General features: G+C 46.1%; 1 protein-coding gene across 1 annotated transcript in view; it reads right to left on the bottom strand.

The window, feature by feature from the left end:
• The window catches only part of LOC134328965 (beta-1,4-N-acetylgalactosaminyltransferase 3-like), a 36,420-nt gene that overhangs the window by 1,266 nt on the left and 19,483 nt on the right, over positions 1-15,671 (bottom strand). The window contains exon 19 of the mRNA XM_063010240.1: positions 10,277-10,455. Coding sequence (XP_062866310.1) covers positions 10,362-10,455 — 94 coding nt within the window. The 3' untranslated portion in view covers positions 10,277-10,361. The remainder of the gene's footprint in view (positions 1-10,276; positions 10,456-15,671) is intronic.

Raw genomic sequence — 15,671 nt, 5'->3', positions numbered from 1 at the left:
TATATATATATATATATAAAACCATGTAGATAGATGTGTAAAACAAGCACATACAGATCAATAACAGATCAAGACATCAGCTGCTCCAAGTGTGATTTATTAAACTGTTGCATGGTACTAAAACAGGCACTGATGAGCCTCTTTACTGTAACTTGTACTTTTCTTAATTAGGATTAATTTTAATTACTTTAAAACATCTTAATTTACACAAATTAATAAATAAAATACAAGTCATAGGTAAGTAAAAATTCGGGGTCAAACCCAGTTTGGCTGCCCAGCGGTTCGGAGACACTTTTGACATGTTTTGTGCTATATAAGACACCATCAGTTTTTAATACACAACATGTTTGGACTACAGTCAGGCAAGTTTAGCACCTGCACTCTCATACTACCATCCTATGCTGTTGTAACACATGCAGAATTAGGCGTTGTCTTGCTGAAACGAGCCAAGACATCACTGAAAGAGATGTATAGGTGGCAGCATATGTTGCTGTTAGATGTGTACGTACCCCTCAGCTTTTTCAAGTCCCTGGCTCATGTGGTTATATTCTCTACAGAAGCAAGTCAGTTTCCAATGCAGCGCTGAGGGATTTAAGGTCATGGATGTTTAATACTGGTTTTTTACCAAGCTTTGACACATTTCTCTGGGTTCTATGAATCTTTTAATAATGTCACAAACTGTAAATGGTGCAAGCTTTAAATTCCTTGTAAGCTAATGTTTAGTTTTTAAACTGCTGGACTATTTGCTCATGCAGTTTTTTGCAAGGTGGCAAACCATGACCCACTGTTGCTCATAAAACATTCGAGCCTGTTGTTAATGCTTCTATTTTAGCTCATCATGACAGCATCACCTATGAACAGTCCAGTTCTACATTCCTTCTACGTGCCTCCATTCCAGCTGTTTTAAAATGTGATGCAGATATCAGGATCTTTACAAAAAGCAATAGAGTTGCTAAAAACAATAAATATCACTTATTTGTGCTACAAAATGAGCCTTTTCCTGTGTAATAAGCAATTTAATGTGATATTCAAATTTGAAGGTTTGTATTTAGCGATTTAACATTTTTCTCCGACGTAGCGTTCAAGTGTCTAGCGTTTACTGTTTAATTTGCACTATGAGGTGGTCCTAGCAATCCTACGGCAATTCAGTTAGCAATCGCTTAGTCAAAATGACCAAGATGTAGAAGTGTTAAGCAGCTAAAAACACGACTCAGGTAACTGAGTTTGGAAAACTCACAACCAGTTCTGTGGACGCAGGAGGGGGGGGGGGGGGGGGGGGGGGGGTGTCTAAACACGGACGAGAATTTTCTCATGAAGCCTTGAACCGTCGCTGAATGTTCTAGGTTTAAATGCATCTATTAAGATAGGCTGTGCTGTGTATTTTAGCATTTTCCCATAAATTTAGTAGGGACCTGCCTATAAATGACAGTTACAAATTATTACTATTTTACAATATATACTACATTACATTATACCTACTGTCCCAACTTTTTTGGAATTGGTTAAATATGTCCGACGTCAGGTTCAGTTACTAAATCTGTAGAAATTCAGGGTTCAACAGCCTGTGATTAACCTTGATGCTGTAACTTGAGCTGAACAGCTGAACGGTTGGGTAAGGAGATGACCAGATCCCCTGCAATTTGAGCAGCGATATAAAGGGGCGAGGTCGTGACTTAACAGCTGCCCCGTTATTCGCCACAACAATGCTAATGCAGTATTTATAGCGGTACACTTAACCGGATCTATTCACACCACAACCTTGGAGAGGCAAACGTTTAATCCAGGATTAGAGAGAAAAATGGCTTCTGTCAATCACACTGATTGTGCACACATTACAAACACTGGCCTTTTATAATGGATTCAAGTCTCTACATGACCAAAAGTATTTGGACACCCCTCCTAATTATTGAGTTCAAGTGTTTTAGCCATATTTCGTGCATACAATCATTATATAAAAACTATTACAGTATATTCTACTAACTTTGAGGTAACAGTTCTAGGAAATATAATATATAATAAAACCATAATATACAGAATATCAGCATCTGATCACCGGATGCAGCCCGAAAAGCAGTGATGTTTTCAGCAGTGATAAAAACAGTGGGTTACTGTGAGTTTTAATCATTCATTTATTCATTTTCTGTTTTGCCACTGCTTTATCCTGATCAGAGTCGCAGGAAACACCTAGACATGTCACCAGTACATCACAGGGCAAACTCACACACACACACACACACACACACACCGACAAACCCTGCGCCTAGATGTAGCAGGCAATGCTTATAATTAGTAGGGAATGCTTTGAAGTATAGTTCTAAGAGAAAACTACACTTTTTGGTTCTTACACACCTACAGTGTATCACAAAAGTGAGTACACCCCTCACATTTCTGCAAATATTTTATTATATCTTTTCATGGGACAACACTATAGAAATAAAACTTGAATATAACTTAGAGTAGTCAGTGTACAACTTGTATAGCAGTGTAGATTTACTGTCTTCTGAAAATAACTCAACACACAGCCATTAATGTCTAAATGGCTGGCAACATAAGTGAGTACACCCCACAGTGAACATGTCCAAATTGTGCCCAAAGTGTCAATATTTTGTGTGACCACCATTATTATCCAGCACTGCCTTAACCCTCCTGGGCATGGAATTCACCAGAGCTGCACAGGTTGCTACTGGAATCCTCTTCCACTCCTCCATGATGACATCACGGAGCTGGTGGATGTTAGACACCTTGAACTCCTCCACCTTCCACTTGAGGATGCGCCACAGGTGCTCAATTGGGTTTAGTCCATCACCTTTACCTTCAGCTTCCTCAGCAAGGCAGTTGTCATCTTGGAGGTTGTGTTTGGGGTCGTTATCCTGTTGGAAAACTGCCATGAGGCCCAGTTTTCGAAGGGAGGGGATCATGCTCTGTTTCAGAATGTCATAGTACATGTTGGAATTCATGTTTCCCTCAATGAACTGCAGCTCCCCAGTGCCAGCAACACTCATGCAGCCCAAGACCATGATGCTACCACCACCATGCTTGACTGTAGGCAAGATACAGTTGTCTTGGTACTTCTCACCAGGGCGCCGCCACACATGCTGGACACCATCTGAGCCAAACAAGTTTATCTTGGTCTCGTCAGACCACAGGGCATTCCAGTAATCCATGTTCTTGGACTGCTTGTCTTCAGCAAACTGTTTGCTGGCTTTCTTGTGCGTCAGCTTCCTTCTGTGATGACGACCATGCAGACCGAGTTGATGCAGTGTGCGGCGTATGGTCTGAGCACTGACAGGCTGACCTCCCACGTCTTCAACCTCTGCAGCAATGCTGGCAGCACTCATGTGTCTATTTTTTAAAGCCAACCTCTGGATATGACGCCGAACACGTGGACTCAACTTCTTTGGTCGACCCTGGCGAAGCCTGTTCCGAGTGGAACCTGTCCTGGAAAACCGCTGTATGACCTTGGCCACCATGCTGTAGCTCAGTTTCAGGGTGTTAGCAATCTTCTTATAGCCCAGGCCATCTTTGTGGAGAGCAACAATTCTATTTCTCACATCCTCAGAGAGTTCTTTGCCATGAGGTGCCATGTTGAATATCCAGTGGCCAGTATGAGAGAATTGTACCCAAAACACCAAATTTAACAGCCCTGCTCCCCATTTACACCTGGGACCTTGACACATGACACCAGGGAGGGACAACGACACATTTGGGCACAATTTGGACATGTTCACTGTGGGGTGTACTCACTTATGTTGCCAGCTATTTAGACATTAATGGCTGTGTGTTGAGTTATTTTCAGAAGACAGTAAATCTACACTGCTATACAAGCTGTACACTGACTACTCTAAGTTATATCCAAGTTTCATGTCTATAGTGTTGTCCCATGAAAAGATATAATCAAATATTTGCAGAAATGTGAGGGGTGTACTCACTTTTGTGATACACTGTACCTTGTCATGAACACACAAATAAAACTAGAAGAGAACAGATTAGTTTTTATTTTTTACAATAAGTTATACATGCTTAATGTGAAACTCTGTTATATAATAGATTCAGAAAGTATTTACACCCCTTGACTTTTTGCAGAGGGCAGCACAGTGGCTCGGTGGGTAGCACTGTCACCTCACACCAAGAAGGTCCTGGGTTTGATCCCCAGGAAGGGCGGTCAGGGTCCTTTCTGTGTGGAGTTTGCATGTTCTCCCGGTGTCTATAAGGGTTTCCTCCCACAGTCCAAAAACATGCAGGTCAGGTTAATTGGAGACACTGAATTGCCCTATAGGTGAATGAGTGAATGTGTATGCGTGTCTGCCCTGCGATGGACTGGCACCCCGCCCAGGGTGTTACTGTGTGTCTTGCGCTTATTAAGAAGCTGGGATAGACCCTGATTGGATAATCGGTTAAGAAAGTGAGTGAGTGACTTTTTGTGTTTGTGTATTTAATTTTTAATAGATAGAATTGCAATGTTTTCCAATCAGTCTACACTCAGTCACCTGTAATGACGAAGTGAAAATATGTGTTTAGAGTTTAGTCACATTCTTTATGGCAAATCTTTACAAGCTCCACCAAACTGGATGGTGAGCATCTGTGAACACAACCAACATACATCGTCATTTATCAGCAGGATTTCACTATTGTCGTCAACACAGTAGAATTATTAACTTGTTCATTCAGTGATTATATTGTCAATTATTGACATATATTGACTGCTATACAAACCTTAGACCAAAGTAAACATACACATACACACACACACACACACTCAAAAAAAACTATTTACCATATATAATGGATGTATTTTTGTTTGTGTTATGTATGTTTGTATTTCATAGTGATAATGCGGACATGTTACTTATTTTTAATCATTTCCATTATCCTACCTCATACAGTGTTTCAACTTGGAAAAAGTCTGCTCACAGATATAGGTGCTTTCAAAAATGGTTGTCATTTTGAGTGCATGTTTTACGAGATTGGGGTAGCTCTCAATCGGGAGAGAAGCATAGAAAGTGCTTGAGTTTTGCTTTGGGACAGTCGATCTCGGGGAGCAGGTCAATAAAGCGTTTTAAAACTCGTCCCCGACCCAGCCAGCGGATCTCAGTGTGGTAAAGCACATCTTCGTAAGCAGCATTTAGCTCAGACAATAATTCCTAAACTGTCTGTGGTTAAGAGCATTAGCTTTAATGAAATAAACACAAGACACAACGACTAACAGAATCCCACTAAACTGCTTTGTGACACAGTGCTTGCTGGTGGATTTGGCACAGTGTGGCGACTGGAGGAGAGGGCGCGCAGTCACTCCTCTCGCAGAACCCACCATGCTTGGAGCGACCCAGCGTTGTTGGGCCTTAACAAAGCAAAGCGCTTAACCCTTAAATGCTTAAATTGTATCAGTAATAATTGTAGGTCATTTAGGATAAAATCGGCTGCTAAAAGCTATAAATGTAAAAATAAAGCCTCGTAAATCATAATCCTAAATGTAAAAGGTAATAATTTTACCACCTCACTATTTAAAAGTGTTAATTAATCAACAGGTGACTTTGCAGAATGTATTTTATTACATTACATGTACCTGTCACGATTCCAGCCTCTATGTGCTCCTGGAACTCAGGTCTCAAGGCGACGCCCTTCATTATGATTGGGCTCCTGCTGCTAGTAACACACAGCTGCACCTTGTTTAAGGTGTAATGTAGGACATATAAGAAAGCAGTTGTGGCCCAAACATTGGAGACTATTTTGGCTTTAACCGTCATGCTTTTGGTAATCTTGTTCATGTTGTAGCTTCGCTTAGAATGTAGTATAGGTTAGTCAGGTTTTATGTGCGTTTAGATTAGCCTTAGCAGTTAGTGTAGAATTTAGCTTAGGGTTTAGGTTTGTTTAGGTTCATGTTGCATGTGTTTAGCATTAGCATTTAGCTTAGGTCTTGTGTTAGTATGTCTTGCGTACTCTTGTCTTGTCTTTTGTTATTTCTTTGTTAAAACATCTCTGCGTGTGCGACACGTCTTAGTCCAATTTGTTACAGTACCCATGTTACTGATTAGGCATACAACATATTTATAAATACACGTAACTACTCATCATTCTGTAACTATATAGAGCTAAATGAGAAGTTTTATACCTTAATTAAACACTTATTTTATATGTTCTGATTATTTTCATTATTGATAAATAATATAAAATTGGAAATTTGTGATGGGTTAGTGCACTAGACCACTGCACCACCCGAGCATCATCATTACTGCTATGATTATTAGTGGTTGTAATAGATTGACAGCTAAATTTGGTGGAGGAAATGAACTTGCCTGTAACCGCTTTGCAATGAACTGGAACATTTCCTGGTGTAACGCTTTATGGGCTATGACAAGACAAGGGGGCGGACAAACATGCAGAGACGTTTTAACTAAAGTTTATTACTAACAAGACACAACAAGGTTACACAAGACAAACACACACCCTATGCTAAATGCTAACTACAAATGAACAAAGCTAAACATGAACTTGACTAGAACAAGAGACAAACCTGACAGGAACAAACGGAGCTAAACAGAAAGAAACAAACAAACAGACAGGGCAAAGGCCAAGCTAATCAAATCAAAATAACAGGTGCAAACCAATTGAAATCAAAATCCAAAATAATCTCCACCACATGTTCCCCAGCTTCTTCCTTATATGCCCCGAGCTCAAACGAGGTACAGCTGTCTCTAATTAGCTGGATACAAATTAAAAAAAAGGGGTGTGGCTCATAAAAGCACAGGAGCTCCAGCAGAGGCACGCAGAGGCTGGATCCGTGACACCTGAAATATACAGTATATCAACCGAGATTTTTTTGTTCCACAGGGCACAACACAACCATGTTAATTACAGTAAAACACCATGTAGTTTAGAAAATGTGCAGCAACTTTAAATAGCAGAAATCTTGAAGTTCCTGTTTTACTAGATTTACACCAATCTTCTTCTATCTGAAGGTGTCACGTCTGATTATTGGGCGCGTTTTAATTAGCGTGCTTGGGTACTGTACAGAGCTCTAATAATTACTGTAAACCACGTACAATCTTTTGAACAATCATTTGGTGTTTGTTGGCCTGCAAGTCTCCCCCTTTTTCCTCCATATGTATCAAGGGTCATTATTGCCAAACAGTTGCATTTGGGTTATTTCTCCATAAAGAAGCGGACACTTTTATTGAAAATGACTTATGACTAAATAAAATTATCCCATGGTTTTTAAACTTGCATACTATAATTTGGGAAGATGAACTTTGTTCCTTCAGGTGTTGTTCCCAAGGATGTACCAGACTTAAGGAGATCCACAATACTTTTCCTGATGTCTTGGCTGATTTCTTGTGATTTTTCCATGATGTAGGTAGGCCTTAAAATACTACTATAGTTACACCTATAACTTTAATTAAGCCAAATAGCCTAACAAAAGCTTCTAAAGCCATGATATAATTTTCTGGAACTTTCCAAGCTATTTAAAGGCACAGTCAACTTGGTGTATGTTAACTTCTGACCCACTGGAATTTTTATATAACAAATTATGGGTAAAATGACCTGTTCGTCAAGATTTGTTGCATAAATTGCTTACATATAAAGCAGATTTCATAAACAGCTTTCTATATTATAGTTTGTTAACATCTAATCATTTTAAAGCCCACAATCAATCAGGATTTACACTGATCAGGCATAACATTATGACCTTATGAATTTCTAATATTGTGTTGGTCTCCCTTTTGCTACCCCATATGCAACAAACTGTGCTGCACTGTGTATTGACACCTTTCTATCAGAACCAGCATTAACTTCTTCAGCAATTTAAGCTACAGTAGCTCGTCTGTTGGATCGGACCACACGGGCCAGCCTTCGCTCCCCACGTGCATCAATGAGCCTTGGTCAATGACCCTGTCGCCGGTTTACCACTGTTCCTTCCTTGGACCACTTTTGATAGATACTGATCACTGCAGACCGGGAACACCCCACAAGAGCTGCAGTTTTGGAGATGCTCTGACCCAGTCATCTAGCCGTCACAATTTGGTCCTCGTCAAACCTGCTTAAATCCTCACGCTTGATCATTTTTCCTGCTTCTAACATCAACTCTGAGGATAAAATGTTCACTTGCTGCCTAATATATTCCACCCACTAACAGGTGCCATGATGAAGAGATTACCAGTGTTATTTACTTCACCTGTCAGTGGTCATAATGTTATGCCTCGTTGGTGTGTGTTGCTACAGGATTTAAAACATATAAGTAAGAAGTTCCAGCTTTACAATCTCAGCTAAAGTTTATTTCTGATCACATGGGAAAAGAAAAAAGCTTCTGGTTTGCACAAGAAAAACTATATTTAAACACAACACCATAAATCGGACTATATGGCTCAGAGTGTGTGCCCCATACTAACTCTGTGGCAACAGTTTGGTAAACCCTTTTTCATAAGCAGGCCCATAAGGGCATGATGCTGTTTGACTAAATGGGCACAAATTCCTACAGACACAATTTGGAAATGTGTGAGAATATAGAGAAAACCAGGCAGGCACAATCAGTATTTAATTTACCAGTAAATCTATACATAAACATAAATAATGTACAGTGGGGTCAAAAAGTATTTAGTCAGCCACTGATTGTGCAGGTTCTCCTACTTAGAAAGATGAGAGAGGTCTGTAATTTTCATCATAGCTACACTTCAACTATGAGAGACAAAATGAGAAAAAAAAAATCCAGGAAATCACATTGTAGGATTTTTAAAGAATTTATTTGTAAATTACGGTGGAAAATAAGTATTTGGTCAATAACAAAAGTTCAACTCAATACTTTGTAACATAACCTTTGTTGGCAATGACGGAGGTCAAACGTTTCCTGTAAGTCTTCACCAGGTTTGCACACACTGTAGCTGGTATTTTGGCCCATTCCTCCATGCAGATCTCCTCTACAGCAGTGATGTTTTGGGGCTGTCGCTGGGCAACACGGACTCCACAAATTTTCTATGGGGTTGAGGTCTGGAGACTGGCTAGGCCACTCCAGGACCTTGAAATGCTTTAAACGGAGCCACTCCTTCGTTGCCCGAGCGGTGTGTTTGGGATCATTGTCATGCTGGAAGACCCAGCCACGTTCCATCTTCAATGCTCTCACTGATAGAAGGAGGTTTTGGCTTAAAATCTCACGATACATGGCCCCGTTCATTCTTCCCTTAACACGGATCAGTCGCCCTGTCCCCTTTGCAGAAAAACAGCCCCAAAGCATGATGTTTCCACCCCCATGCTTCACAGTAGGTATGGTGTTCTTGGGTTTTTCTTCTTCCTCCAAACACGACGAGTTGAGTTTTTACCAAAAAGTTCCATTTTGGTTTCATCTGACCACATGATATTCTCCCAATCCTCTTCTGGATCATCCATATGCTCTCTGGAAAACTTCAGACGGGCCTGGACATGTACTGGCTTAAGCAGGGGGACACGCATGGCAATGCAGGATTTGAGTCCCTCTCGGCGTAGTGTGTTACTGATGGTAGCCTTTGTACTTTGGTCCCAGCTCTCTGCAGGTCATTCATTAGGTCCCTCTGTGTAGTTCTGGGATTTTTGCTCACCGTTCTCATGATCATTTTGACCCCACAGGATGAGATCTTGACCCCAAGGGAGATTATCAGTGGTCTTGTATGTCTTCCATTTTCTTACAATTGCTCCCACAGTTGATTTATTCACACCAACCTGCTTGCCTATTGTAGATTCACTCTTCCCAGCCTGGTGCAGGTCTACAATTTTCTTCCTGGTGTCCTTCGACAGCTCTTTGGTCTTGGCCATGGTTGAGTTTGGAGTCTGACTATTTGAGGCTGTTGACAGGTGTCTTTTATACAGATAACGAGGTCAAACAGGTGCCATTAATACAGGTAACGAGTGGAGGACAGAAGAGCTTCTTAAAGAAGAAGTTACAGGTCTGTGAGAGCCAGAAATCTTGCTTGTTTGTTATTGACCAAATACTTATTTTCCACCATAATTTACAAATAAATTCTTTAAAAATCCTACAATGTGATTTCCTGGATTTTTTTTTCTCATTTTGTCTCTCATAGTTGAAGTGTGTCTATGATGAAAATTACAGACCTCTCTCATCTTTCTAAGTAGGAGAACCTGCACAATCAGTGGCTGACTAAATACTTTTTGACCCCACTGTACGTAAATGAATATACTGGGTAAATTCATGGCCAAAAATCCAGTGAAAAACACAGAAAGCTTTGGTAGTGCATAAAACATTGATTGTCTGTACTGTTATTACAGTGGTAAAGGTGCATCATTGTGTTCAGACCTTAAACTGGCACTGTGCATGTAGGGTATTGAGCGTGGCTGTAAGTATCTACAGCCTGAACATTCACCCATTCACCGTCTGTTCCTTAAGCTGTGTTCCACATGCCCTGTTTTGAATGGAAGAAGTGTAAAAAATTCCTAATACTCAGTCGTTCCACCTCCAGCTTGTGCAGTACGATTCTGTAGGAGAATGTGAGAGAGAATAAGAGGAAAAAAATATATAAATTAATAAACACTTGAATTAAAATGGAGTCATAGCATACTGATTCGGCTTCAAACCCATTATACTGTTAGGATCCGCCAGCACTTACCTTTTATTTTCAGGGTTTCCCAGCGTTTTGTTTTTATTCCGGTTTGTATTTTGTTTTTCTCCGTTTTCTTTAGTTTCCCCGATCGCTTTTGTTCTTGGTGGTGGTTTGCGTTTGTTTTCCCGTTTTGCTCCCTTCTCCCCCTAGCGGCCTGGAGCGGTACTGTTTTCGGAGGTTGCTGCGGTACCAGCCAATAGATCGCTGGAGGGCGGACCCCTCACACACCTGCGCCTCATTCCTCATCTCATCAACTCCTGCATTTAAACGCCGGCTTTTCTCTCACTCGTCGCCAGATTGTCTGCTTGCCATACGGTACACAGACGGCCGTTCGTTGTGTCCTTAAACCGTGAGTCTTCTTCTTTTACCTTCTCCTCTTTAACGTATTTTGTTTTTCATCGCCTCCTAGACCTTCCCCCCGTTCCTGCGTTCCTGCCGTTCCTGGTTCTCCTGTGTTCCTGCCGTTCCTGGTTTTCCTGTGTTCCTGCCATTCCTGGTTTTCCTGTGTTCCTGCCGTTCCTGGTTCTCCTGTGTTCCTGCCGTTCCTGGTTCTCCTGTGTTCCTGCCGTTCCTGGTTTTCCTGCCGTTCCGCCGTTCCTGGTTCCCCTGTGTTCCTGCCGTTCCTGGTCATCCTGCATTCCTGCCGTTCTTGGTTCTCCTGCGTTCCTGCCATTCCTGGTTCTCCTGCCATTCCTGGTCATCCTGCATTCCGGTTCATCACTCCTGGTCATCAGTCCGCCCTGCAGTTCCCCGGCGCTTCCAGTACCGCTCCTGCCGCTCCCCTCTCGTTTTCTGTTATCTTTTTGGTTGTTTGTTTTGGTCGTTTATTTATTATTTGTTTAAATAAATATCGTATTATCACTTCTGGGTTTTGTTGTTTGTGCACTCGCCTTTGGGTTCCCCCCTAGTCCTTGGTGGGTTATTATCTAACCCTAACAGTACAATCTGGCCACCATGGAACCCACGGGTGCACAAACGGGTGGGGACCTGACCGTTGAGGAGATCCTTATCCGCCATAACCAGATGCTGGGGACACTCAGCCAGCAGCTCGCTGGCTTGACCCAGCAAGTAGTACGTCTAATACCTCCTAACCCTGTACCTCTTGCTCCTTCCCAGGTTCCGGTCGTACCTCCGACGGGTCCCGTGGTTCCAGGGTCCTCCGTGGAAACACCTGTCCCCAACCCCGAGCCCTTCTGTGGAGACCTGGAGAGGTGCAGAGGGTTTTTGTTCCAATGCGAATCCATTTTCCGTCAGCGTCCCACTACCTTTGCCACCGAGGCCAGTAAGGTGGCCTTTATTATTGGTCACCTGAGAGGCAGGGCCCTGACCTGGGCCGAAGCGGTACAGTCACAGACGGACCCTCGAGAGGGCTCGTTTGTTGATTTCCTCGCCCGGTTCAGGACAGTGTTTGACCACCCGGATTATTCGGGGAGTGCCTCTTCCCGACTATTTTCCCTGCGCCAAGGTTCCCGGTCCGTGGCTGATTATTCTATTGAGTTCTGGACCTTGGCCGCCGACTCAGGGTGGAACGACGAGGCCCTCCGGGAGGCTTTCCGGCAAGGTCTCATCGACTCCCTGAGGGATGAGTTGGCGGCAAGGGACGAGAGCCCCGACCTCCACTCCCTGGTAGCTCTGGCCATCCGCTTGGATAACCGCCTCCGCAGCCGCCGCCATGAAAGGGCGACCAGAACCGGTTCCAGGCTACCTTCCCCTTTGACCTGTTCGAGCCCCTCAGAGCCCTCAGGTGCCTCCAGTGTTGCCCCTATACCCTTAGTACCAATGCCTGAACCCATGCAGTTGGGGCATGCCCGGTTAACCCCCCAGGAGCGGGCTAACCGCTTCAGGGCCGGGCAATGCCTTTATTGTGGTCAGGCAGGCCATATTCTCCGGGCATGCCCTGTCCGGCCAAAAGAGGGCGCCCGTCAGTAGCCGTGGGGGTACTGGCGGGCGACTCTCAGCTATCCCCCCTCCCACAACTATCCCAATCCTCCCAGCAACGCCACCTCCGCATGCAGGCAACCCTTTGTTGCCATGGCTGCTCGGTCCCTCTCCAGGCCTTAGTGGACTCGGGTGCGGAGGACAACCTGTTGGACGAAGGGCTGGCAAGTCAGCTGGGGGGGACCCTGGAGCCCCTGGACCCTCCTATCACTGCGCGAGCCCTGGATGGACGGATCATTGCCCGGGTGACCCACCGTACCGCGCCTTTGTCCCTGCTCCTCTCAGGAAACCACCGGGAGACCCTCTCCTTCGTAGTTATCAAAGCTCCTCAGACCCCCCTGGTCCTAGGCTACCCCTGGTTGGCACGTCACAACCCCCACATCGACTGGGCTCGTGGACAAGTTGTGGCTTGGAGCGACTTTTGCCACGCCAACTGTCTGGTCTCCGCCATCCCTCAGCCGGGGAACGGGACAAGCACCACCCCCTCTGCAGCATCCCCTGACCTGTCCAAGGTGCCCCGGGAGTACCACTTCCTCCGCGAGGTGTTCAGCAAGTACCGGGCCCAGTCTCTACCCCCTCACCGACCCTACGATTGTGCCATCGACTTGCTGCCTGGTGCCCCACTGCCTACCAGTCGGCTCTATAACCTCTCTCGTGCTGAGAGGAGCACGATGGAGAGCTACATCTCGGAGTCTCTGGCCGCCGGAATCATCCGCCCCTCATCATCTCCCTTAGGAGCTGGTTTCTTTTTTGTCGAAAAGAAGGATAAGACCCTGCGGCCATGCATCGACTACCGGGGCCTCAACCAGATCACGGTCAAGAACCGGTATCCCCTGCCGTTGATGTCGTCGGCCTTTGAACCCCTGCACAGTGCTACCATCTTCACAAAGTTGGACCTACGTAACGCGTATCACCTGGTGCGGATCCGAGAAGGCGACGAGTGGAAGACGGCGTTCAACACCCCGCTCGGCCACTTCGAGTACCTCGTGATGCCCTTCGGGCTTTGTAACGCCCCAGCAGTCTTCCAAGCCTTGGCCAACGATGTGCTCAGAGACTTCCTCAACCGGTTCGTGTTCGTCTACCTTGACGACATCTTGATTTTTTCCAAGTCCCGGGAAGAACACGGAGCGCATGTCCGGAGGGTCCTCTCTCGGTTATTAGAGAACAGATTGTTCGTCAAGGTCGAGAAGTGCGAGTTCCACGTCGACTCTGTGGAATTCCTCGGGGTCGTTCTGGAGAGCGGCCAGGTTAGAGCCGACCCACACAAGATCCGAGCGGTCACAGAGTGGCCTACCCCTACCACTCGGAAGGAGCTCCAACGCTTCCTGGGTTTCGCTAACTTCTACCGACGATTCATCCGAAACTACAGCCACGTGGCAGCACCCCTCACTCGCCTCACCTCGACTAAGATTTCCTTCACCTGGCCCCGGGAGGCAGAGGAAGCTTTTCTCCGGCTCAAGACCTTGTTCACTTCCGCCCCCATCCTCATCCAGCCCGACCCCGACAAGCAGTTCGTGGTGGAGGTGGATGCATCCGATACTGGGGTAGGGGCTGTGCTCTCCCAGCGGGCGAGTCCCGAGAACCCTCTGCACCCTTGTGCTTTTTTTTCACGTCGCCTTTCTTCAGCTGAGGCCAATTACGATGTCGGGGACCGTGAGCTACTGGCAGTGAAACTGGCCTTGGAGGAGTGGAGGCACTGGCTGGAGGGGGCCGCTCAGCCCTTTGTCGTCTGGACGGATCACAAGAATTTGTCTTACGTCCAGACGGCAAAGAGGCTGAACGCCAGGCAAGCCAGATGGGCACTGTTCTTCGCCCGTTTTGATTTTACTTTGACCTACCGGCCTGGATCCCGGAACATCAAACCGGACGCCCTCTCTCGCCAGTTTGCCCCGAAGGAAGCCCTCACCTCTTCCGAGACTATCCTCCCGCCGAGTCGACTTGTTGGGCTCCTCACTTGGGACGTTCGTCGTCTAGTCACCGAAGCCCAGGCCCAGGAACCAGACCCCAGGACAGGAACCCAAACCCATCTCTTCGTCCCGGCCACAGCTCGCTCGCCGGTCCTTCGATGGGCCCATGAGTCCCGCGTCGCCTGCCATCCCGGGACTAGTCGTACCTTATCCTTCCTAAAGAGGCATTTCTGGTGGCCATCCTTGGAGAAGGATGTTAGGGAATTTGTGGCGGCCTGTACCATCTGTGCACGCAACAAAGCTTCCCATCAGTCTCCTGCGGGGCTACTCCAGCCTCTTCCTATCCCGAGTCGCCCGTGGTCCCATATTGCTTTGGACTTCGTCACGGGCCTTCCGGACTCCAACGGGAACACAGTTATCCTCACCATTGTGGACCGGTTTTCCAAGGCCGTGCACTTTGCCGCTCTGCCGAAGCTTCCCACAGCCTTCCAAACAGCAGAAATTTTAGTTAATTTAGTTTTCCGCGTGCACGGTATCCCGTTGGACATTGTGTCGGACCGAGGGCCCCAATTCACCTCCCAGGTTTGGAAGGCCTTCTGCAGGGCACTGGGCGCCACAGTCAGCTTGTCCTCCGGCTTCCACCCACAGTCCAACGGTCAGGCGGAGAGGACCAACCAGGGCCTGGAGTCGGCCTTACGGTGCATGGCTGCTCGCAACCCCAAGGCCTGGAGCTCCCACCTGGCCTGGGTCGAGTATGCCCACAACTCTCTGGTGTCATCTGCCACAGGATTGTCCCCCTTCGAGGCCTCCTTAGGCTACCAGCCACCACTGTTCCCCGAACAAGAAGCCGATGTGGCAGTCCCCTCTGTTGGGCACCACCTTCGCAGGTGCCGAAGACTCTGGCGCTCCACCAGGACCACCCTCCTGCGCACTCGGGACGCCAACCAGCAGTCGGCCGATCGTCGTAGAAGACCGGCCCCCCCCTATGCTCCTGGTCAAGCTGTCTGGTTGTCCACCCTTCACATCCCCTTGCGTGTCGAGTCTCGGAAACTCTCCCCCCGCTTCATCGGCCCCTACACCGTCGAGAAGATCATCAACCCCACGTCGGTACGACTGAAACTTCCCCGCCACATGCGGATCCACCCCACATTCCACGTCTCCCAGCTCAAGCCCGTGGTTTCCTCACCCTTGAACCCTCCGACCGAACCCCCACCACCCCCCCGGCTCATCGATGGGCATCCGGCAT

The sequence above is a fragment of the Trichomycterus rosablanca genome, chromosome 1 (genome assembly GCF_030014385.1).
Source record: "Trichomycterus rosablanca isolate fTriRos1 chromosome 1, fTriRos1.hap1, whole genome shotgun sequence".
In the NCBI taxonomy this organism is placed as follows: domain Eukaryota; kingdom Metazoa; phylum Chordata; class Actinopteri; order Siluriformes; family Trichomycteridae; genus Trichomycterus; species Trichomycterus rosablanca.
Note: the sequence above shows the minus strand (reverse complement) of the source record. Positions and strands in the feature narration are given on the sequence as shown.